Genomic DNA, 26967 nt, shown 5'->3' with positions numbered 1-26967 from the left:
TTCTTCTCTGATTGCCATGGCTAGGACTTCCAAAACTATGTTGAATACTAGTGGCAGGAGTGGACATCTTTGTCTTGTTCCTGATCTTAGAGGAAATGCTTTCAGGTTTTCACCATTGAGAATGGTGTTTGCTATGGGTTTGTCATATATGGCCTTTATTATGTTGAGGTAGGTTCCCTCTATGCCCATTTCTGGAGAGTTTTTGTCATAAATCGGTGTTGAATTTTCAAAAGCTTTTTCTGCATCTATTGAGATGATCATACGGTTTTTCTTCTTCAATTTGTTAATATGGTGTATCACATTGATTGATTTGCATATATTGAAGAATCCTTGCATGCCTGGGATAAATCCCACTTGATCGTGGTGTATGATCCTTTTAATGTGTTGTTGGATTCTGTTTGCTAGTAGTTTGTTGAAGATTTTTGCACCTATATTCATCAGTGATATTGGTCTGTAATTTTCTTTTTTTGTAGTATCTTTGTCGAGTTTGGTATCAAGGTGTTGATGGCCTCATACAATGAGTTTGGGAGTGATTCTTCCTCTGCAATTTTTTGGAAGAGTTTGAGAAGGATGGGTGTTAGCTCTTCGCTAAATGTTTGATAGAATTCACCTGTGAAGCCAGCTGGTCCTGAACTTTTGTTTGTTGAGAGATTTTTAAATCACAGTTCCAATTTCATTACTTGTGATTGGTCTGTTCATATTTTCTATTTCTTCCTGGTTCAGTATTGGAAGGTTATACCTTTCTAAGAATGTGTCCATTTTTTCCAGGTTGTCCATTTTATTGTCATAGAGTTGCTTGTAGTAGTCTCTTAGGATGCTTTGTATTTCTGCGGTGTCTGTTGTAACCTCTCCTTTTTCATTTCTAATTTTATTGATTTGAGTCCTCCCCTCTTTTTCTTGATGAGTCTAGCTAATGGTTTATCAATATTGTTTATCTTCTCAAAGAACCAGCTTTTAGTTTTATTGATCTTTGCTATTGTTTTCTTTGTTTCTATTTCATTTATATCTGCTGTGATATTTATGATTTCCTTCCTTCTGCTAACTTTGGGTTTTGTTTGTTCTTCTTTCTCTAGTTCCTTTAGTTATAAGGATAGACTGTTTATTTGAGTTGTTTCTTGTTTCTTGAGGTAGGCTTCTATAGCTATAAACGTCCCTCTTAGAACTGCTTTTGCTGCATCCCATATGTTTTGGATCGTCGTGTTTTCATTGTCATTTGTCTCTAGGTATTTTTTGATTTCCTCTTTGATTTCTTCAGTGATCCCTTGGTTATTTAGTAATGTAGTGTTTAGCCTCCATGTGTTTGTGTCTTTTACGTTTTTTTTCCCTGTAATTGATTTTTAATCGCATAGTGTTTTAGTCAGAAAAGATGCTTGATCTGATTTCAATTTTCTTAAATTTACTGAGGCTTGATTTGTGACCCAAGATGTGATCTGTCCTGGAGAATGTTCTGTGTGCACTTGAGAAGAAATTGTAATCTGCTGGTTTTGGATAGAATGTCCTATAAATATCAATTAAATCTATGTGGTTTATTATGGCATTTAAGGCTTGTGTTTTGTTATTAATTTTCTGTTTGGATGGTCTGTCCATTGGTGTAAGTGAGGTGTAAAAGTCCCCCACTATTATTGTGTTTCTGTCAATTTCCTCTTTTATAGCTCTTAGCACTTGCCTTATATATTGAGGTGCTTCTATGTTTGGTGCATATATGTTTATAATTGTTATATCTTCTTCTTGGATTGATCCCTTGATCATTATGTAGTGTCCTTTCTTGTCTCTTGTAACATTCTTTATCTTAAAATATATTTTATCTGATATGAGTATTGCTACTCCAGCTTTCTTTTGATTTCCCTTTGCATGGAATATCTTTTTCCATCCCTTCACTTTCAGTCTGTATGTGTCCCTTGGTCTGAAGTAGGTCTCTTGTAGAGAGCATATATATGGGTCTTGTTTTTGTATCCATTCAGCAAGCCTGTGTCTTTTGGTTGGAGCATTTACTCCATTCACATTTAAGGTAATTATTGATATGTATGTTCCTATGACCATCTTCTTAATTGTTTTGGGTTTGTTTTTGTATGTCCTTTTCTTCTCTTGTATTTCCCACTTAGAGAAGTTCCTTTAGCATTTGTTGTAGAGCTGGTTTGTTGGTGCTGAATTCTCTTAGCTTTAGATTTCTCCATCGAATCTGAATGAGGTCCTTGCTGGGTAGAGTAATCTTGGTTGTAGGTTCTTCCCTTTCATCACTTTAAGTATATCATGCCACTCCATTTGGCTTGTAGCGTTTCTGCTGAGAAATCAGCTGTTAACCTTATGGGAGTTCCCTTGTATGTTATTTGTCATTTTTCCCTTGCTGCTTTAAGTAATTTTTCTTTGTCTTTAATTTTTGCTAGCTTGATTACTATGTGTCTCGGCATGTTTCTCCTTGGGTTTATCCTGTATGGGACTCTCTGTGCTTCCTGGACTTGGGTGGCTATTTCCTTTCCCATATTAGGGAAGTTTTCTACTATAATCTCCTCAAATATTTTCTTGGGTTCTTTCTCTCTCTCTTCTCTGGGACCCCTATAATGTGAATGTTGTTGCGTTTAATGTTGTCCCAGAGGCCTCTTAGGCTGTCTACATTTCTTTTCATTCTTTTTTCTTTATTCTGTTCTGCAGCAGTGAATTCCACCATTCTGTCTTCCAGGTCACTTATCTGTTCTTCTGCCTCAGTTATTCTGCTATTGATTCCTTCTAGTGTATTCTTCATTTCAGTTATTGTATTGTTCATCTCTGTTTGTTTGTTTTTTAATTCTTCTAGGTCTTTGATAAACATTTCTTGCATCTTCTCAATCTTTGCCTCCATTCGTTTTCCGAGGTCCTGGATCATCTTCACTATCATTATTCTGAATACTTTTTCTAGAATGTTGCCTATCTCCACTTCATTTAGTTGTTTTTCTGGGGTTTTATCTTATTTCTTCATCTGGTACATAGCCCTGTGCCTTTTCATCTTGTCTATCTTTCTGTGAATATGGTTTTCATTCCACAGCCTGCAGGATTGTAGTTCTTCTTGCTTCTGCTGTCTCCCCTCTGGTGGATGAGGCTATCTAAGAGGCTTGTGCAAGTTTCCTGATGGGAGGGACCGGTGGTGGGTAGAGCTGGCTGTTGCTCTGGTGGGCAGAGCTCAGTAAAACTTTAATCCACTTGACTGCTGATGGGTGTGGCTGGGTTCCCTCCCTGTTGGTTGTTTGGCCTGAGACAACCCAACACTGGAGCCTACCCGGGCTCTTTGAGGGGGCTAATGGCAGACTCTGGGAGGGCTCACACCAAGGAGTACTTCCAAAAACTTCTGCTGCCAGTGTCCTTGTCCTCACGGTGAGACAGAGCCATCACCCACCTCTGCAGTAGACTCTCCTGCGCTAGCAGGTAGTTCTGGTTCAGTTTCCTATGAGGTCACTGCTCCTTCTGCTGGGTCCTGCTGCGCACACTGCTTTGTGTGTGCCCTCCATTAGTGGAGTCTCTGTTTCCCCCAGTCCTGTCAAAGTCCTACAATCAAATCCCGCTAGCCCTCAAGGTCTGATTCTCTAGGAATTCCTCCTCCCGTTGTCAGATCCCCAGGTTCGGAAGCCTGACATGGGGCTCAGAACCTTCACTCCAGTGGGTGGACTTGTGTGGTATAAGTGTTCTCCAGTTTGCGAGTCACCCACCCAGCAGTTATGGGATTTGATTTTATTGTGATTGCGCCCCTCCTACCGTCTCACTGTGGCTTCTCCTTTGTCTTTGGACGTGGGGTATCTTTCTTGGTGAGTTCCAGTGTCTTCCTGCCAATGATTGTTCAGCAGTTAGTTGTGATTCTAGTGTTCTCGCAAGAGGGAGTGAGAGCACGTCCTTCTACAAAACCATATGGGCAGGCAGATTCTTAACCACTGCGCCACCAAGGAAGTCCCGGTGCTGATTTTTTTAAAACTTAATGATTTTGCCCCAGAGGTTAAGTGATAACGACTGAAGTGGCATACACCCCTGACTTCTCAGGTGTTTCTCATCATCTCAAGTATTCTTCCAACTGAAAGTGGTGGCCCAGTTGTCTCTATATGTTGCTCAGTTTAATTTCCATTGTGGCATTTATTAGTACATGGGATGACCTCATTTATTTGCTGTCTCTTCTCCTACTGTAATGAAAGCTCCATGAGAGCGACAATACCATCTGTTTTATTTATCACTGTTCCCAGTTTCTTGCACAGTGTCTGACATGTTTCTCAGATAAAATCTTTTCAGACTTTGGCCACCCAAAGTTGATGCCCTTTCTCTTGCTTGCATAGAGCACTTTGTGTTACTGCTTTTATAATATTTTATTGTAATTTTCTTTGAAAGTGTTTGTTTTATATTGCCTGGTCCTTTATTTAGATCAAGGACTTTTTCTCTTCATCTTTGTGTCCCAGGTCCCTGGTATACAGTGGACACTCAGATTTTGATTGAGAAGGTAAAAGCCTTCCATAATAGAATTTCTGATCATCTAATAACATTTTTCCTCTTGTTATTCTCTCATTTTTCTTTCTGCTCTTGAAAATCACTCATGCTATCTAAGAGAGGCCATATGCTGGTAAGGAGAATTCAAAATTTTGAAAGGGAATCTAGACAAGAGTCCTTGCTCTGCCACTTCCTGGTTTGGGGATACTTTCTAAATTCCTCAGAGCCTGGTTTGTCATTTGTAGAGAGATAGTAATACTTATGTACGGTCCACAAAACCATCCTGTTTTCTTAACGTAAATAGAATCTGAAAAAATAATCTGGCTTTACTGCATCCTTTAAAAGAAAAACAAAGCTTGATTTCCCAATCTTCTCATTGCCTAGATAACGCATATTAGACATGTTTAGTTTGGGGCTTTATTGACTTGTTCGTGTGAAAATTGAATAATAACTACAAATTAGGCAGATACAATGTAAATCATTGGTCAAGAGGACTTCATTTTAACATAAAGGGCATTATTATAATAATTGTATAATTTATCACACTTTTAACTTGTAAGAATATTTTTGTACAAATACCTTAGAAATACGTAAGAGGATTGGTTGGTACTGGCTGAACATAAATGTAGTCTCATGGTAAGTTTACATAAATATGCACGTGGTGAATTATATCTTTTCTGGGCTCAGCTTTAAAGACGTGTCATCAACTTGCTGTCAAAGTGTTGGGTCAAAGAAAGAGTGGACTGCATCCTTCAGTGTTTTCATTTTTCATTCCTTTGAATGAACATAACAATTTTCTTTTTTATAATTATATAGAATTATATGGAATTCACCGGTTTTCTTTTTCATTATGTTTGAATATTATTGGTTTGACCAGGGAGAGCTGCTTAAGTATCTAGGCAGTTAAGGTATGCATTCTATGTCTATAAGGGAAAGGATCGAAATGAAATACAAAAATCCATATTTTTAGTCATGCCTGGCAGAGGTTACAGCATAAAGCAGATAACTCTGAGACTCTAATCAAAGGCCATAAAAATATGTGGACTATGGATACTTACACGTGTTTAATATTGCTTTTCTTGAAAGGCTTCAGTTTTAGATTGCCTGTTTCCAGAGTGGAGATGTCTATCAGAAGATATGTAGCTGCTCAAAAACTCTTATTTCTGATTGTGACTACAGATTTGATGAGGGAGATGTAAGAAAAGAAAGATTTTCATTTAAAACAAAGATTTGTAACATAAACTTTTCTAAGGCTAAAATAAGAACTTTTCAATCAGAAGAATATATATATATATATATATATATAGGTATATATATATATATATATATATATATATTTTTTTTTTTTTTTTGCAGTACGCGGGCCTCTCACTGTTGTGGCCTCTCCCGTTGTGGAGCACAAGCTCCGGACGCACAGGCTCAGCGGCCATGGCTCACGGGCCTAACCGCTCCACGGCATGTGGGATCTTCCCGGACCGGGGCATGAACCCGTATCCTCTGCATCGGCATGCGGACTCTCAACTACTGCACCACCAGGGAAGCCCAGAAGAATATTTTATATAATATATAGTTAGTTTTTTCACATGTTATATAGAATATAGTTGTGAAACATTTACATCAAAATCTGAGCAAGTTACTAATGAAAGAAATGGCTTTTCTAGGTCCATAGAAAATAGCAAATACTTTGATTCTGTTCCACTGGATGTAAGTTCCAGTAGAGCAAGGGTTTTTGTCTATTTTATTCACTACCCTATTTCCAGTGCTGAACAGTGATGACACATAGTAGGTGCTCAGTAAATATCGAGTGAATGAAAAAAGTCCCTTTACCATTATTACTGGAATAGCTTTTAATGACAGTTTTTTTTTTTTTTGCGGTATGCGGGCCTCTCACTGTTGTGGCCTCTCCCGTTGCGGAGCACAGGCTCCGGACGCACAGGCTCAGCGGCCATGGCTCACGGGCTTAGTTGCTCCACGGCATGTGGGATCTTCCCGGACCAGGGCACGAACCCGTGTCTCCTGCATCGGCAGGCGGATTCTCAACCACTGCGCCACCAGGGAAGCCCCTTAATGACAGTTTTTTACCAAAGTTGTTACAGCAATTTGTTCATCAGGTTATTTCCTTTCATTGTTTTTGTTAAATATTGAGAAGATATATTTATATACCATTGTAAGGGATAAAGATTATAGTCCTTTGATACCTCTAAACATGATTAAGTTTTAGAAAAATTACACTACCATTACCTTAAAAATCCTTATGTGGCCTTGTCCAACCCCATCTCTTCATTCTTCTCACAGAAGTAGTAACCACTATCCTGAATTTTATGTTTATGGTTCCCTTGGTTTTTTTCTCCATTTTAATATATTGCTTAGTTTTGAGTGTTTTTGAACTTCATATAAATGAAATCATGCTCTGCTTTTTTATCTGTATCTTGCTTTTTCTTCTGTATCTTGCTTTTTCTCATTCAAAATTATTATATTACTGAGATTTATTCACGATGTTGCATGTAGCTATAATTTGTTCATGTTTACTGCTGTAGAGTAACCATTATGGGTATATTATAATTGATTTATTAATTCTGTAGTTGAAGAATGGATTTTGGGTTGCTTACCATTTCTTGATATTACAATTAGTGCAGCAGTGAACATTCACATGGCCTGAGTCTTCCATTGTAAAGGAGGCCTTCGTAGCTCCTTCCAGCTGCCTTCTGTGTCCTCCTAATAGGACCCCATTAATCTTCAGAAAGTTTTCTTCCTTTCTGGCCTGAGATCTCCCTGCTTCATCTTGTACTTCTGCTGCTGCAGACTGATGTCAGCTATTTCTTCAAGGAGTCCTGGCTCATAGTAGGGAGGAATTATATTAAAGCCCAAAGGGACTTCCCTGGTGGTACAGTGGTTAAGAATCCAAATGCCAATGCAGGGGACATGGGTTCGAGCTCTGGTCCGAGAAGATCCCACATGCAGCGGAGCAACTAAGCCCGTGCGCCACAACTACTGAGCCTGTGCTCTAGAGCCCACAACTACTGAAGCCCATGTGCCTAGAGCCCATGCTCCACAACAATAGAAGCCACCACAATGAGAAGCCTGCATACCACAACAAAGAGTAGCCTCTGCTTACCACAACTAGAGAAAGCCTGCATGCAGCAACGAAGACCCAACACAGCCGTAAATAAATAAATTATTTATTTATTTATTTATTTATTTATTTTTAAAAAAAGAGGCCCAGAATCTGGATGCTAGGGGTGCTCTTTTCTACTGTGTTGGCAATGTTTCTAGTTATTTCATTCTGTACAGCTAGAAAAAATGTATTTTTAAAAATCATGAGTTTATGATGATATAGTCAATTCTGTTTAACATTACAGTGTTTTACTTTGTTCTTTGATTTTATAATTAGGTGTTTTTTCTCTTATCCTGAAATTCTTGATTCCTAACATTATTAACCCCAAAATGTGTTTATACTGCATTATGAGGAAAATAATTTCAAATAACAAAGCCAATATTAATACTTCCAAGAAAATGACTGAATGAAATCTAAAATGGCTTTTCTTATTCTTTTTGTCCTTGGAATGTTCTGAACTATGTTCTAAGGTCACTCAAAAAACTTCTAATTCAAAAAGATACATGCACCCCAATGTTCATAGCAGTACTATTTACAGTAGCCAAGAAATGGAAACAACTAAATGCCCATCAACAGATGACTAGATTAGGAAGACGTGCTATATGCATACAATAGAATATTACTCAGCCATATGAACGAATGAGTATTGAGTAGAGTTCCATGCCTGTGCCATACAATAGGTCCTTATGAGTTATCTATTTTATATATAGTAGTGTGTATTACAGGTATATTCTTTTGATCTCTACTGCATCATATATTTTCATTTACTTATGTTTTTATCAGTACTAAATCCATGAACTTGCTACACTTTTATTTTCTATCCTCAAATATATAGAATAATAGGCTGCAATTAATCTACTCAGTATTATCTAGCTAAAAAAGTGTAAAGAAAAATCAAAGACATATGTTCTCAGTGTATCTATTTGTTCGTTCTTACTGAGCTCATCTTGAATTAATTCAGTCAATTATTTAGGTTATGTCACTGTCATGGGTAAAATAAATTAAAATGTAGTGCTTAGTGTGTGGGGAAAAAAAGTTTTCTTCCCACAGTGTTTGATAAACATTATGTGTGTGTATGTATATGTAATGTGTCTTGTTTTGCATTTATATATCAGTTAATTGACTCCATGATGAATTTGTTAATGATAAAAATTTTCATCCTGCCTAAGACATAAGTAACAAATACGATTATATTCTTCCAGGAAGTATTTTTGTAAAATTGTAAAAGCATTATCTACATATTGGGAATATAGCCTTGAGCCAACCAAAGACCCTGAGCTCATGAAGTTTATATTGTGATGCAGGAAACAACAACAAATCTGCTTCTCAGCTTCCTACCATCTAATGAACCTCAGCAGTTCCCAAAGTTGGGTAGCAATACCAATGTTGCTAATTCTATTCCCTGTGTGGCCTGTCATTTTACTGTAACTATTTGAGGACTTCCATCGGTCTTTCCATCCATTAATATGGTTAGGTACCATACCAATTGTACCCAACTGGAATTGTAGAATATAGTTATTAAATAATTGTTAAGGAGAAGCAAAATGTTATATCTATTTGGAAACATCTTTGAAAATATGTATTTACAAGGTACATAGCAGGTATTTATTTTTCGTGGGAAAAAGATGGTTATTTACCTTATAGAAGAATTTATCTAGGGTTAGTTACTTTTAAAGAATAAGTTCCCTTAGTACATTTCAAATGATTCAATTTTCAAACATCCTACATACAAACTGCCTCACATTCTTGTTAGAATTTATTTTGTAAGTATGGAACGCTCAATTATGAGTTGTAAAGAATAACAACCAAAGATAGCCATTGACATTATTTCATCTAACTTTATCTGTAATCATGTAAGATGTGTAAGGATATAGGTATAAGATATGATTAAATAAAAACCAAAGCATTATCAGATATGGTCACAAATGTTAAGTGTGGCAAGGTGGAATTTTTTTACTTATTACCCCCTGCCTGTTTCTACCATTCCCCATCCTGAGAGAGGGTTATTAAGAAAGAAAAGACAAAAAGAATTTCATTAGAATAATTAACAAAGAGTCAGTTCAGCTTAAAGTGTGGGAAATATTAACATGATATGTTTTTCTTGTAGATTTGTTAGTTTTATAGGATGCCTAGCAGGGTGAGAATGGATGAAAAGAAAAATGAGTGAAACAACTAGGAGCTAGGACACTGAGGGTGGACGGATGGAACAAAGAATTAGGGAGTTGATGGGAGTGGAGAACATAGAAGAAGACCAGAGAGAGCAGGTCCTAACAGGTGTTACTCTGGTAGACTCTGATAGCCAAGTTATCTTAATAGGACAAATAAAGTTTTCATTTTCTTATAGACTCCCAGTTTGTGTGTTCATCATTGTCTAATAATTCTTTCTGGCAATAGATTTCACTTTCCAAATGTTAAGGGTATAATTATCTTAAGCATTAGATTTATGATGGAAGAAAGCAGGTTCTGTTAAGGTTCAGAGAGGTGGTTGTGCTGTGATGGAGAGTATCCTCAGGCAGATAAGCACTAAGGACAAAGTGAAAGCTGGGGATCTGGCAGGCTTCACAATCTAGAGGATTCCTTTGATGAACATTTCTCTTTCCCGGACAGTTCCCCTAAATAGACCTCCAGCAGCCAGTTTTATGCTTGCCCAAGAAATCCATCTAGCTGCAGTTAAATATAAAGGCTTCAAATGAAAATGGGATTTGAGGGCTTCCCTGGTGGGGCAGTGGTTAAGAATCTGCCTACCAATGCAGGGGACACGGGTTCGAGCCCTGGCCTGGGAAGATCCCACATGCCTCAGAGCAACTAAGCCCGTGCGCCTCAACTACTGAGCCTGCACTCTAGAGCCAGAGCAACTAAGCCCATGCGCCACAACTACTGAGCCTGTGCTCTAGAGCCCGCAAGCTACAACTCCTGAGCCCATGTGCCACAGCTACTGTAGCCCACATGCCTAGAGCCCGTGTTCCCCAACAATAGAAGCCACCGCAATGAGAAGCCCATGCACCGCCCTGAAGAATAGCCCCTGCTTGCCGCAACTAAAGAAAGCCGCACACAGCAACAAAGACCAAACACAGCCAAAAATAAATAAAATAAATAAATTTATTTTTAAAAAATAATAAATCAATATGTAAAATGGGATTTGAGTTAACCAACTCAGCTCATCCACACTGAAATATAACCAGGTAGTCAATCAAGTCTGCATAATATGCAGTTCTTCCCATGTTTGATAAGGCGAAAATAATGGTCATCTGAAGTGGGAGAATACTAGAAGAGACAAAGATGAAGAAGAAAAAAAGGTTGAGATTTTAAAGAAGGCAAACCAAAGACTTCACAATTTTGCCTGGGTCTGACCTAGTGATCCTCATTTGGGTGAAGGAAAAACAACCTATTCAGAAGTCTTTCTGAGTTAACTGCTGGTGTTTCTTTTCCACGTGGCATCAAATGTGAAGCATTTCTTTTAAAGTGTATGCCAACTTTTTTCAAAGGGAGCTTTGTTCTCAGGTGATCCAGTAATTGAAGTATCACTGCAGAAATTGGGGCAAAATTCAATTCATATTGCAGAACTCCTTAGTGTGCTTCATTTTTCAATCCCATTTCTGCTCCCCTTGTGCCTCCAAACACACTCTTCCTCCTCACTGCCAGAGTGATTTCAGAGGATTCTGTAACAAGTTCTCAGAGGCCCATTGTGAAGTAACAAAGAATCCCTGCAGTGAGCTGCAGGTTCTGTCCTTGCCTGCATTCCTGAGTGGAAGGCTGCCATCATCCCTCACTAATGGTAGAGTAGGACAAGAAGTGCCCAGGCCTGTAAGCTTGCCACGAACTAGGAACCCAAGCAAGAACTCAACATGCCAGTCAGACCTGTTGGGTGGATATGTGGACAGGTGTTGAAGAACTTCTCTGGAAGAAGTATGCACAGTCTTCTTGTAAAGGGGATATGGGTGTGGAAACTGGTAATTAAATCCCCAAGGTGGACCCAGTGTTCCATGATCTTTTAAATTATGTTTAGGGGATTTTTAGTTAAGCTTTTTTTTTAACCTCCTAACTTCTTTTTGTCTTAGTCGAGGGGATCCAGAAAGCAATCATGGGCCTTATAGATGAGTTTAAAGATGAATTCCCTACCCTCCTAAGATTATCACAGTCTAATCAGGTAATGTGATTTTATAACTTTGAAAGGATTATAAAAAGTATATTGTGTTTTTAGTACCAATTATTTAATTTGTGATTTTGAGATCAGTATTTGAAGCTTAAGAAAACATTACTTTCACCTCAGAAAAACACCATTTCAACTCTTACTCATTGCAAGGGGTCTATGGAAAGCAGAAAGACTGTGGACAAGAAAGTGAGGTAGAAAGATAAATAAAGTGTAAGGACAGTCACTCTACCATTAGATTGGAAATCTAGAACTTTCTCATAGATACAATTGCAATGTAGTTTACTTAAGATTTGCTTAATATAAAATCAGAGAAATATCTAGATGTACTTTAAAATCTGTGGCAATTAAGTCAGTGAAAAAACATAACTGATCTAAGTTATAACAATGGAAATATAACTATGACATGGGTGTGTGTTTTAATGTGAAAAGAAAATAGTGATATCAATTTAAACAAAGTATATTTACATATGTTTTAAACATCTGTTGCAAAAGGGTTTTAGATATAATTGGGAGTGGAAGGAGATAGGTAGAGAATCGTAAAGACATTTAGCTAGGAAAAAGTAACATCTTGTTTAGGGGACACAGGTAACCTGATTTACTCAAAAGTACACAACTCATTTTTTAAAAATATTTATTTATTTATTTGGCTGCACCGGGTCTTAGTTGGGGCATGCGGGATCTTCATTGTGGCATGCAGGGTCTTCGTTGTGGCATGCGAGATTTTCGTTGTGGCACACGGGATCTTTAGTTGCAACATGCGAACTCTTAGTTGCGGCATGTGGGGTCTAGTTTCCTGACCAGGGATCGAACCTGAGCCCCCTTGCATTGGAAGCACAGAGTCTTAGCCACTGGACCACCCTGGAAGTCCCAAAAGTACACAACTCTTAATGGAAAAGTGTTGTTTTAGTCATTTTGGCCTCAGTTGGAATAGAATATGTTGTAAAGTTATATGGTACAGTAAACAACCTACTTATCCAGAAATCAGACTTTTGGCAATGTCAACCTGAGGAACATAGCTAAAACCTGGAAGTAAACAAAAAAGCACTGTGAGTAGCATAGTAATCACAAAATCTGTATATTTCATTCCAAAGGAGAGGTATTAGAGCTACCTTTAACCATTCATCCAGATAACCAGGCATTAGACACTTAATAAATACTTTGCCTGGAACTGGGGAGAAGGAATACAGCGATTAAACAAGGCAGGGTTCCTTCAGTCAGTGAGCTTAATCTCATGGAGACAGAGTTATAAACAAGTAATTGCAATGGAATTTGGCAAGAGGCATATACAATTTAGAGGAAGGAATGACTCTACATAGGGTAGTCAGAGAAGACTTCATGGAGGAAAGATGCTTAAACTGGGTCTCAAAGGATGAATAGGAATTCTCAAGGTGAAGAAAGGGATCAGGTAAGTGGGTGGGAACAGGGAAAAATATTCCAAAGGAAGCAGTGTCATGCCAAATAAGTATGAAACATCATAGCATGTTTCCAGAATGTTAAGTAAATTTGAATCAATGGCGTCAGTCTTGGGTCTAGACTTTAGGAAGGGGTGATACTGAAATGTAAGTATCTGGATGCACAGTGGTAAGATGGCATCTAGGTGGTGGCTGGCTAAGTAGGAGAGGATAAGTCTTAAAAGCTCTAGAGGACAAAATGGATTCTGTAATTCCATATCTTAATCTTGGTGTCTAGTTGCTTCCTCTTTTTGTATTCCCCTAGTCTTGGTATAAATTCTTTTGAAACATGAGAGACTTTTCTTGGCTATGCTCTGGAGTATTAAGGAAAGACATGCTTGGTCTAGGATGGAAAATGGTTAAGGCCAGCACAGTAGTACAGTAGTGTCAGTAATTATTGAGAAAACCTCAAGGTAAAGCCAAGGAAGTCTAGGCCTGGAAAGCCCTGTTGTCCTTCCAAGTTGTGATTCTCCCACCATTGCCAACATTAGAGAAACTGGGTTTTATTTAATCAAAGTTGCAACTTTCTTTACAACTTCCTTCATCTCTTCCTACCCTCTGCATAGCCTGGTTATCACTAGAGCCATAAGTATGCTTTATGTGAAATAGATTGATATTCTGATCCCCAAAGAACTCTTAAGTTCCTATTTCCAAATCCCTGAAGTCGTTCACTTATAAGAACTATACCCCACCCAAGAGAAGAATATAAACATAAAGTTACTTTATTTCTCACTTTCAAAACACTTACATTGTTCTTTTTCCACCATTTACTTTGAAGAAAGGGTTGCTGAGATTGGCAGGAAACCTGAGTAGTTAGGGGATATTGTAAAACATTGAAGTTATTTGCTCTTCAAAAATAAATTATCCAGAAAACAATGCTAATACTCTGTTCTTAACTAGATTATTTTTAAAGGTCAGATTATAAATGTTGAAGATTTTATTATTTCTAGTGTGGTCTATAGTTCCCAAACATACTGAAAAGAGTGGTTTTAAGACTACTTAGAGGGCTTTATTAATTGGGTTGTATTTTAAATCTCTAAGTTTTGTGATTGGTATTTAATTTTATTTATTTAGGAAAAAGCCATGTTGCTAGCCTAGAGTAAAAACAAACAAAAAAAAAAAAAAGATTTAGAGATTTGGTGGGAGTGATGGTGGTGGAATTTTTATAGAGGAATACACCGAGAATACTGGTTATTAAATAGTTCTTCATGGCTAAAGATTTTGAAGGACATTTTTTTTCTGGGGCTGGGGAAAGTTAATTTTAGAATTTTGACTTGAGGTCCTGGCTTCTGAGGTCTTGTACTCTCCACTCCCTCCCTTCCAACCAGCCCAGACCCCAATATGCTCAGTATCCACATCTTTTAGTAAAATTAACTTTTTAAGGTTTACACTTGCAAATTGCAAATGATTTCCATATGAGGACTTTAAAATATTAAACTTTTAAATTTGAACGAATGAAAAAAATGCATGCTACAATTAGGGAATTAAAAATTTTTAATTCAGATGATCTTTACTTGAATGAGAGAAATCTTTTATGGTAAATAGGGTTGATTTTGTGGGTTTTAATTATGAAAGGTAGTTATGTATTTTATTCTGTAATTATCTTGCACTTAACTGTATACTACAAAATTGAGGATTATAGACAGAGCATGATAGAATCCATGCAAAATTTTGGCCTTTACATATGTAGATACATTTTTCTGAATTCTCTATGCTTGCTTTCTTTTTTTTTTTTTTTTTTAAACATGTGGGACAAAAACTGCTGGTGTTACCAAACCAGGTTTCTTTGCCCGATATGCAAAAAGCCTAATGCTGAGATGCTGAGGTTTGCAGCAGAGAAAGGGTTTATTCAAGAGGCAGCCAATTGAGGAAACAGGAGAGCAAATCTCTGATCCACCTCCCCAAAGGCAAGGGGCTTGGATTATTTGTGCATGAAGAGTATAGGGTAGTCAGAGATGCAGGTGAAGGTGTTTGCAGGCAGGAAAAAGGTGAGGTAATGTCTGCTCTCTGCAGGCATATCTGAGTTATATGCTTCTTCACAGGATGTATGTTCAGAAAAAGTGGGTGTTAGCATGATCTGGGGGTGGAACTTTTGGCCTTCAGATGTCAAAAGGTCACCCGTTGCACACTTGAGCAGGCTCAGTTGAATGGTCAAATGGTCTTGACCAGTTTGAACTGAGCAAGATTAGCTCCATGTTTCTGAAGCAGCCATTACCGTAGCGACCCATATGTCAGAGGTGTCATCTGTCGGGGGTGGTTAAAAGAGTCTTGTGATTCACAGTGTTTGTCTAAGCTACGTGAAGCTTGGAAGGTATGCAATTTGCAGGAACAATTAAGGCAAGCTTGATCAGTGGAGGTAGATTACAAGCATAGGGGTTTTTAACAAGACTCTCCCTTATCTGCTGTTCTGTAAGACAAGCTAAAGAATTGCTGTCAGTCACCAGAGTCTGTTAACCCTATGGGGCACAGTTTCAGAATGAGCTTTTTAACCTTGTGGGGCACGGTTTCACTGGGGATGCACCAGTGATGTCTGGAAATTACTTGTACTGGTATTGGGGTTTCTAAATATAATGAGAGTAGAACTGTAACTAGAGTCTTCTATAATTCAGTTGTATCTTTGTCTTTGGTGAATTGTTTCTTGTGGGACACTATGATTATTGTGAAAATTCGCAGAGCACATTGTGCACTGAAATCTTTCTGGGTAGTTTCTAATTTAATATTTGTTATATTTTCCCAATATTTATCTTTACTAACTTGTTATATTTTTCTGATATTTTTCATTCATTCATTTAAATGAATATATTTATAGAGCACCCACTATGTGCCAGACACTATTCTAGGCACTGGAGAAAGATCAGTGAGTCAAATGGATATAGAACACTGCTGCCATAAAACTTATGTCCTAGGGCTTCCCTGGTGGCGCAGTGGTTGAGAGTCTGCCTGCCGATTCAGGGGACATGGGTTCATGTCCCGGTCTGGGAGGATCCCACATGCTGCGGAGCAGCTGGGCCTGTGAGCCATGGCTGCTGAGCCTGCGCGTCCGGAGCCTGTGCTCCGCAATGGGAGAGGCCACAACAGTGAGAGGCCTGCGAACCGCAAAAAAAATAAACAAAAAACAACTTATGTCCTAAAAAAACCCCCAAACTTATATCCTAGTCAAATAGAAAACCAATAAACAAGGAAAATAAACTGCATATTATATTAATGTGTTAAACTTAAAAGCTTTTGCACAGCAAAGGAAACCATAAACAAAATAAAACCCTCAGACTGGGAGAAAATATTTGCAAATGAAGCAACCGACAAGGGATTAATCTCCAAAATATACAAATAGCTCATGTAGCTCAATATCAAAAAAACAACCCAATCAAAAATGGGGGGAAGATCTAAATAGACATGTCTCCAAAGATGACATACAGATGGCCAAGAAACACATGGAAAGTTGTCCAACATCGCTAATTATTAGAGAAACGCAAGTCAAAACTACAATGAGGTATCACCTCACACCAGTCAAAAAAATCTACAAACAACAAATGCTGGAGAGGGTATAGAGAAAAGGGAACCCTCCTACAGTGTTGATGGGAATGTAAATTGGTGCAGCCACTATGGAGAACAGTATGGAGGTTCCTTTAAAAGGGAAAAATAGAACTACCATATGACCCAGCAATCCCACTCCTGGGCATATACCCGGAGAAAACCATAATACAAAAAGATACATGCACCCCAGTGTTCATTGGAGCGCTATCTACAATAGCCAGGACATGAAAGCAACCTATGTCCATCAACAGAGGAATGGATAAAGAAGATGTGATACATATATACCACATGGAATATTACTTAGCAATAAAAAAGAACAAAATAATGCCATCTGCAGCAACATGGATGGACCTAGAGATTGTCATACTGAGTGAAGTAAGTCAGACACAGAAAGACAAATATATGATATTGCTTATATGTGGAGTCTAAAATAAAGGGGGGGTACAAATGAACTTACTTACAAAAACAGAAGTAGAGTCACGGATGTAGAAAACAAACTTATGGTTACCAGGGGATAAGGAGGGGAGGAGAGATAAATTGTGAGATTGGGACTGACATATACACACTACTAAATATAAAATAGATAACTAACAGGAACCTACTGTATAGCACAGGGAACTCTACTCAATACTCTGTAATGGCCTATATGGAAAAAGAATCTTAAAAAAAAAGAGTGGATATATGTATATGTATAACTGATTCACTTTGTACACCTGAAACTAATACATTATAAATCAACTATATTCCAATAAAAATTAAAAAAAATAAAAAGACTTGAAGGAAGTGAGGGAGCAAACCTTGGTGTCCTTGAGAATCAAATGGCATAGTTAGTTCAAAGTCCCTGAGATGGGAGTATACCTAACAACTCAATAAATAATGAAGGAGGAAAAGGGAGAGAAAAAAAAAGACTGTGAGGCCAGGGAGGTAAAGAAGAGGCAGCCTTTGTAGGACCTTGTAGACCATTGTATGTACTTTGGCTTCTACACTGAGTGAACCAGGAGGCCACTGAAGTGGTTGAGCAGAAAAGCAAGATCTGATGTGATCTAAGTTTTAATTGTGTCTCTTTGGCTGATGTGTTGAGGAACAGAATGAAAGTAGGGAAGGGTGGAAGCAGGGATGCCATTGACGAGGCTAATTTTCAAGTCTGGTGACGAGATGACAGTGGTATGTAAATAAAATGGACTGAGTGTTGGTACTGGTGCTAGTGAGGAGTGGTCAAATTCTGGGACTATTCAGAGAAAGAACTGAATAAGATTTGCTGACAGGCTGGTTTTATAGATGTAGGGTAGTAAAAAGCTGATGTTACTAGAAATTGGAGTTCAGCATTAAAACTGCTGATGATAGAAAAATGGGCATGGCTCTGGAAAAAAGAAAAGTAATGGGGAAAGCAGGATATATATTCAAAGAATGGAGCTCAAATAGAGAAATATGGAGCAGGATACTTGAATAAATCTAATTAAGTAGTGCTAAGTTTGTTTTGGCAAATGGTCTTTAAGTACCTTTGTTTATCTCTGAGATGTTGGTGGTGGTTGGGAGTTGGACTTTCTTTTCTGACATTTGCTGATATGCTCAGATGATGAGCATATGACAAAAAATATCATCTGAATTTGCACACTTTGCCACTGACCCCAGGAAGCTTAGGCTAAGGGTCAAAAAATTAAAAAGGGAAAAGAAGGAAATGAGGACTTCTTAATTTCAGTTCAACATTTAAATTTACACATATGGTTTGGTAGGAAAATACATAGCATACAGAGTAGACAAAAAGGAAAAGTTTGTACGTCAGAGGGGAAAAACCTTTTATTTTAAATTTTTCTGTTAGAGCTAATATAACTCACTGAAAGTAAGAGTGAATTGGAACCATCATCATAAACTGGTGACTGTTTTTTTAAAAAAGAAGAATGTCTCCTTCTGCATCTTAAGGAATGTAAGTAGCCTTTCCCTGCTGTCACCTTTGTATTCCCAGAGCCACGAAGAACCATTGACCATGCACCCCCGTTCCCAGATTTGGTTTCTAATATGCTATTCTTCTTAAAAGCAATAATGGTCTTCTTGGGAACAAATTTATTTCATGTTTTGTGGCAGGGAAAATAAAAGGGATCAGAAACATACTTTGTTGTTAGAAATAAGTCTTTCAGTTATCTAGGAAAGTATCAAAAAAGGAAGGCATTTTAAAAGGGAAATGCAGTCATCATATTGTAACCATTTAAGCATTAAAGGGAAACAAAGATAATATTAATTAGGAACAAGTTGAGTCTGTTGGGAAAAGCTGTAAACTCACTAGGATACTAAAATGAGAAAGATACACAAAATGCACTAAAGCATTATTATAATGCACTTGAATTTTTAAAAATATTGTCTATAATAAATGCTGTATTTTGGTGAACACATTATATGAACCTTATAGGAGAGTTTTTGATTAATAGATTATTTATTACAAATAGGCTTATTTTTGTACAGAGATAAAAATTTAGAATTTATGAAAGAGAGGAAAGTTGAATGGATCAATCTAGTATAATGTTTGGGGAAATGCATCAAGACTGGTTAATAGAAATACATGTGTAAAGTCAGTGAATCCAGGCCAACACATACAGATCACTAAGATTTTGTAAAGGAACTCACAAAATCAGGAGAGGGAAACTACAGATTGTTGTTTTGCAACTGAAGAAATGAAGGGTTTCTAAAACACTGAATGACCACATAGACAAGGTTTCATTAAAGGTGGAACTGTACATATCCAACTCCTGTTTGTCCTGGCAATATGGTCCTCACCTTCTGGTTACAAATTATAATGAGAGAAAACACAGTACTGTCGGCCCTTGGTATCCAGGGATTCAACCAACCTCTGACCGAAAATATTTGGGGAAAAAAAGAATTCCAGAAAGTTCCAAAAAGCAAAACTTAAGTTTGTTGATTTACATAGCACTTACATTGTATGAGGGTTTATAAGTAATCTAGAGATGATTTAAAGTATAAAGGAGGATGTGCATAGGCTATACGCAAATACTATGCCATTTTATATAAAGAACTTAAGCATCCACGGATTTTGGTATCTTCAGGGGTTCTGGAACTAACTAATCCACATGGGATGCCTAGGGACAACTGTAAATTGTAATCAGAGGTAAAATCAAACTTATTCCAGCTGCTCCACCTTGAGGAGGAGTTGGGAGGAAGAGTCAATGCAGCAAAGCATAACGTCACAAGAGAAATTGAATCTGTATGTGCAGGAACTTTGGATACTGCAGACAATGTGGTTTCAGAACTTCAAGGTGTGCATGCAACCAGCTTAGATAATATCAAGTGATTGCACCTGTGTGTTCTTTTCACTTGTTCTACCTACCATATAACTGCTTGTAAGGATTGCTGTGCTCTAAAGTGGCTTGGAATTATAGCAACTGTAGCAGCCCACAACTTAGCCTATCCTCTACTGTTCTACTGATGAGGAGGGTTGAAACCACAGGTGGGCTAATGGGACTTTTTTGCTAAAGTTAAAGATTAAGCCACGGTAGGACACCAGGTGTTGCAGAAATACATCTTCATTGACAGGCTAGAACAGCTTTTGGTTATCTCCACTGACAAATGCTGAAGAGTAAGAGAAGTACTGAACTTTGATGACAAAAAGAACACTAATAAAATTATGACTTCAGGATAAAAGTTGAGGCATTTAAAATAAATATACAGCATGTTAGCTCTTAACCAAATATATGATGCTTATTGTAGACCAAAAAATCCAAAAGATGTTTTGCACTTATATATTTGTACTCGATAATTAAATGAGATTCAAAGTTGCTTCTTAGTGTTATTAGCCAACTCTTTCCCCCAAGTTATATACTGAAAAGCCAGAATAGCTCATGAGATTACTTAAATGAATAATGGAAATTATATTTGTCTGTTGCCTGGATGCAGTCTAACCTGTGGTTCACTTTCTGCTAGAACAGAGAAAGAACTACATGTCTTGTGTTTTAGAAATGCCAGAATTTTTTTCTGTCAGAATGCTTATAGAAGATTTGAAGTTTTCAGAACTTAAAGTTTTGTAAGCTTGTGGATTAGTATATAGGGTTTTTGTTACATTTTTCTTTAAACTGTACAATGCATTGTGTATATATGCTATATTTTAACATTAAAAATTTAAAGTAAATTGTATATTATGATTATGTATATATGCTATATTTTATATACAAGGATGTCCACTCTCACCACTTTTATTCAATGTAGTTTTGGAAGTCCTAGCCACAGCTACCAGAGAAGGAAAAAAAACAAAGGAGTCCAAATTGGAAAGGAAGAACTAAAACTGTCACTGTTTGCAGATGACATGATACTATACATAGAAAATCCTAAAGACGCCACCAGAAAACTACTAGAGCTCATCAATGAATTTGGTAAAGTTGCAGGATACAAAAGTAATATTTAAAAATCTGTTGCATTTCTGTACACTAACAACAAACTATCAGAAAGAGAAGTTAAGGAAACAATCCCATTTACCATTGCATCAAAAAGAATAAAATACCTAGGAATAAACCTACCTGTGGAGGTAAAAGACCTGTACTTGGAAAACTATAAGATACTAATGAAAGAAATTGAAGACACACAGACAGTTGGAGAGATATACCATATTCTTGGATTGGAAGAATTAGTATTGTTAAAATGACCATACCACCCAAGGCAATCTACAGATTCAGTGCAGTGCATATCAAAATATCAATGGCATTTTTCACAGAACTAGAACAAATAAATTTATATGGAAACACAGAAGACCCCAAATAGCCAAAGCAATCTTAAGAAAGAAGAACAGACTGGAGGTATCAGGCTCCTGGACTTCAGATTATACTACAAAGCTATACTAATCAAAACAGTATGGTACTGGCACAAAAACCGACACATCGATCAATGGAATGGAATAGAGAGCCCAGAAATAAACCCACACACTTATGGTTAATTAATCTGTGACAAAGGAGGCAAGAATTTACTATGGAGAAAAGACAGTCTCTTCAATAAGCTGTGCTGGGAAAACTGGACAGCTACTTGTAAAAGAATTAAATTAGAATGTTCTCCAGCACCACATACAAAAATAAACTCAGAATGAATTAAAGACCTAAATGTAAGACTGGATACTATAAAACTCCTGGAGGAAAACATAGGCAGAACACTCTTTGACATAAATAGCAGCAATATTTTTTTTTGATCCATCTCCTAAAGCAAAGGAAACAAAAGCAAAAATAAACAAATGGGACCTAGTTAAACTTAAAATCTTTTGCACAGCAAAGGAAACCATTAACTAAACAAAAAGACAACCTACTGAATGGGAGAAGATATTTGCAAATGATATGACTGGTAAGGGGTAATGTCCAACATATATAAACAGTTCATACAACTCAACATTTAAAAATCCAACAACCTGCTTAAAAAATTGGCAGAAGAACTGAACAGACATTTTTCTGAAGAGGAAATGCATATTGCCAACAGGCACATGAAAAGATGCTCAACGTTGCTAATCATCAGGGAAATGCAAATCAAAACCACAATGAGATATCACCTCACACCTGTCAGAATGGCTATCATCAAAAAGAACACAAATAATTGTTGGTGAGGATGTGGAGAAAAAGGAACCCTCCTACACTGTTGTTGGGAATGTAAATTGGTGTAGCCACTATGGAAAGCAGTATGGAGATTTCTCAAAAAAACTAAAAATAGAACTATCATATGACCCAGCAATTAGACTCCTGGGTATATATCCAAAAAATCAAAAACACTAATTAGAAAAGATACATGCACCCCAATGTTCATAGCAACATTATTTACAATTGCAAAGATACGGAAGCAACCTAAGTGTCCATCAACAGATGAATGGATAAAGAAGATGTGGTGTATATATACAAGGGAATATTAGCCATAAAAAAGAATGAAATTTTGCAATTTGCAGCAAAATGGGTGGACTTGGAGGGCATTAAAATGAAATAAGTCAGACAGAGAAAGACAAATACTGTATGTTATCACTTATATGTGGAATCTAAAAAATATAACAAATTAGTGAATAAAACAAAAAAGAAGCAGACTCACAGATATAGAGAATGACCTAGTGGTTACCAGTGGGGAGAGGGAGGGGGGACAACATAAGGTTAGGGGATTGGAAAAAAGGGGTTATTATGGGATTATATGAAATCATGTACGTTAAACATTTGAAAATTGTAAAGCACTGTAGAATTTAAAGAACTTTTCATTCAATTAAAAAAAACCCAGATGTCTCATATTAATGAATTTAGCACTTTTCTATGTATGGGAAGATGCAAGAGTCTGGGATCATTAAAATCATTCCTTTGATATGCACCTTAACTAATAAAAATTTTTAAAGTAAATTGTACATTATGTATTATGTATATATGCTATATTTTATCATTTAAAAATTTGAAAGTAAGCTGGGAAAATATTTGTAACAGTTTTGAATAAGAATTATTATTTGAACAATTCAAACATTGAATACGAATTGTTTACTTTGGGGACTTCCCTGGTGGTGCAGTGGTTAAGACTCTGAGCTCCCAATGCAGGGGGCTGGGGTTTGATCCCTGGTCAGGGAACTAGATCCCACATTCATGCTGCAACTAACAGTTTGCATGCCACAACTAAGGAGCCCATGTGCTGCAACTAAGGAGCCTGTGAGCCACAACTAAGGAGCCCATGTGCCACAACTAAGGAGCCCACCTGCACATAAAAGATCCAGTGCAACCAAATAAATAAATAACTATTTTTGAAAAGATTGTTTACTTTTGAAAGAGCTCTTTTAAAAAAAAATCAATGCAAAAAACAGATAAATCCAGAGAGAAAAATGAAAAATTTATATCTTTAGGCTGCTAACTTAATTCTGGATATTTATCCTAAGGAAAAAATCATATATTCATATAAAGATTTGAATACCTGGGGTGGGACCAATGAGTCATAAGGAGGGTGGGAGATAATTATTGGACACTTAGTATCAGGCCACAGTGTACAGTTATGTGGTACTTGTCTCTGCCTGAAGTAGATTTTTAAAATGCACTGGAAACAAATGGGTGGTTGCTGGTAGGGTGAGGGGGGATGGAGGGAGGGAGCAGTGTGAGTGAAACAGGTGAAGGGGATTAAGAGGTACAAATCTCCAGTTCTATAATAAGTAATGGGGATGCAATATATAGCATAAGGAAGATAATAATATTGTAATAACTTTGTATGAAGACAGATGGTTACTAGACTTGTGGTATTCATTTCATACTGTTTGCAAATGTCAAATTATATAGTATACCTGAGACTAACAATACTGTACATCAACTATATTTCAAATAAAAAAAATTTTAATAAATAAATACTTCACTGGAGAATCACACATCAGTCACTTTACAAAGGCTTATTTTCCAGAAAAGAGAACCTGTGCAAAAAACATCCAAAATCAGTATGGCTGTTGCTTTAGCCAAGATCAACCAAGGAACATTAATTCAAGGATTAAACAGCATATCCAGATCCTCCAAATCAGTTGCCAAATTTCTGCAGCCTCAGCTTGCTTGCAGACTTTTAGAGTTAAGGGACATATCTCATCGTCTGCTCAAGGAAGTTAATGCACCAAAGCAACCCCTATATAACATGCAGGTAAGCAAATATTGCATTTGCACAGGCTATGGATCTTTTTTTAGGAAGTATTTTGAAATTGTAAGATTTGGAAAATGAAAATGTAGCACCTTTGGTTGTCCTAGATGTAAAACAAGAATAGTTGGATAAGAGAAATAAATAGATGGGACTTTTTTCAGTATAGCATATTCTCTTGTTTAAATAAATGTGAAAAAGGAAGTAATACAGACTTTTTTCTCCCTTGTTATTTGATTGAACTAAATGAAACTATCAATTTCAGATGGTTCAACCTAAATATAAGCATGCAAATTACCACCTATGTCAAATCTGAAAGAAATTCTACAACAAGCCTTAAAAATGACTGTGCTTTGTGTCCTTTTCCCCATAACCTTGTTATGTTTCCAAGATAATCTTTGACATAACATAATAAGTATATTTAGCTATAAATTCATTTCGATAGACCTGTCAATGTCCAGGTCTATTTCAAATATGTGCTCTATGTTGTTTTATTGAGGTCCTATTGTATTTTGTCAAAGTTTTCAGGACCAGTTTCTTTTTTTCTGAACTTTATGGCACAGAACTCTGGGTTTTTCAATCTGGGCATTATTCAAAGCATCCCTTTGTTGAAGGGAGAGTTAAGCCAGAAAGGAGATGTATTAGTTCTTGTACTCGAACAATCCAGAATTGAGAAGGTTTCAGGCATAGCTGGATATAGGTACTCAAATTATACCTTCAGGATCCTGTTTCTCTCTTTTACTGATCTCTTGACTCTGCTTTCTCTGTGTTGACTCCATTCATAGACTGACTTTCCCCTTGTGGTCACAAGATGATTTGCAATTGTTCCCAGGCTACATCCTTCCAGGTTCAATTACAGCACAAAAGAATGAGTCTTTGACCCAGCATTCCTGGCCAAGTCCTGAGGTTCTCTCTTAGAGAATGGCTTACCTCTAAACCAGGGAAATGGGGGTGCATTGATTGGCCTAGGACTTGATTACCTGCTTCATTTCTAGAGTAGGGGTTGGAGTCCCATCCAGACAACATGACTTAAGAATGGGGAAAGGATGAATCCTCAAACAAAAATCTGTGTTGTTTTAAGAATATGAGAAAATAGATGATGGGTCACTAAAATAAACAAAATATTCAGTATATAGGAATCTCTTTTTAATCAAAGATTTTGACATTTCCAGAAATCATCAGATATTTCAATTATGAATTGCCTGAGACAACATTTATAAAAGGCACCTTTATGATACCTGATGTTTGAGAAAGTAAAAAATGGTTTCTGTTTGTTAACCATTGGATTTCTGAGCACTATAAGGCTTATTCCTGTATCTTTAGATCATCAAAAAGAAACATAGCTGAACTGTATTATTATTATTATTATTATTATTTTTTTTTTTGTGGTACGCGGGCCTCTCACTGTTGTGGCCTCTCCCATTGTGGAACACAGGCTCCGGACGCGCAGGCCCAGCGGCCATGGCCCACGGGCCCAGCCACTCCACGGCACGTGGGATCCTCCCAGACCGGGGCACGAACCCGTGTCCCCTGCATCGGCAGACGGACTCCCAACCACTGCACCACCAGGGAAGCCCGAACTGTATTATTTTAAATTCCCAATGAAATGTCTTTCTGAATCTAATGTTTTGCCTTGCTGTTTCTTTCCTTGCATTGTTAGACCCATAGTTTTTTTTAGAGAGTTGATGTAAGAAGTGTCCTTTGGAGAATATTTCTGTATTTATTATGAAATTATGTTTAAAGACACTGTCCATTATTGTTATTCAGAGTCTTTCTTTTTTCTCCTCTTTGCTAAGTTAAAACTCTGAAGGAGCTGAGATTTTACACTATTTATGAGCTAACAAGTTAGCTTGCCACAGTTATAGAAATACATAGGCACACACACTGACAGAAGAGACAAGCAAAAGCAGCAGCCAGAGCAGTATCTTGTGTCAGTTCCCAAAGGGCAATGTGGTGACAGCCAGATGTTAACTATGCATGTAGTAAGTTGCATTGCAGGAGAGGAACCTTGAAATCAGGAGACTCATCTTTTTATAGGGATCCTGGCACATCTGCCCAGCATCTGAGAGAGAAGGGGGGTGGGAGAGAGAGAGACAGAGAGAGAGAGAGAAACAAGTGTTTCTGGAGGGTAAGGAGAAGGTTTTATCTTTAGTGCCCTGTGACATATCTGGGGAAGTACATCTCTAGATCTCTCCAAAGGAATATACTTTCTCTAGCTTACAAAGCTGTTTGCTATTCAACCATATCCTTACAAAGCTGTTTGCTATTTAACCATATCAGAAGGCCCAATCTGCACAGCTGGGGATCCCCAACCCAGTTGGGAACCGGGCTGCACAGCAGGAGGTGAGCGGCGGGTGAGCAAGCGAAGTCTCATCTGTATTTACAGCCACTCCCCATCGCTCTCATTACCACCTGAGCTCTGCCTCCTGTCAGATCAGTGGCGGCATTAGATTCTCATAGGAGCGTGAACGCTACAGTGAATGGCGCATGCGAGGGATTTCAGTTGCACGATCCTTATGAGAATCTAATGCCTGATGATCTGAGGTGGAGCTAAGGAGGTGATGCCAGCGCTGGGGAGTGGCTGCAAATAACAGATTATCATTAGCAGAAATGTTTGACTGCACAGAGACCATAATAAATCAATTGCTTGTAGACTCATCAAAACCCTATCAGTG

At 37.5% G+C, this 26967-nt stretch overlaps 1 protein-coding gene across 1 annotated transcript in view; it reads left to right on the top strand.

Annotated features, from left to right (window-relative positions):
• The first annotated feature begins 11397 nt into the window (after positions 1–11397).
• The window catches only part of SPATA9 (spermatogenesis associated 9), a 28704-nt gene continuing 13134 nt past the window's right edge, over positions 11398–26967 (top strand). The window contains 3 exon segments of the mRNA XM_059061478.2: positions 11398–11458; positions 11611–11699; positions 24071–24298. Of these exon segments, the coding sequence (XP_058917461.1) occupies positions 11398–11458; positions 11611–11699; positions 24071–24298 (378 nt within the window).

This window comes from Kogia breviceps, chromosome 4 (genome assembly GCF_026419965.1).
Source record: "Kogia breviceps isolate mKogBre1 chromosome 4, mKogBre1 haplotype 1, whole genome shotgun sequence".
Taxonomy (NCBI): Eukaryota; Metazoa; Chordata; class Mammalia; order Artiodactyla; family Physeteridae; genus Kogia; species Kogia breviceps.
Note: the sequence above shows the minus strand (reverse complement) of the source record. Positions and strands in the feature narration are given on the sequence as shown.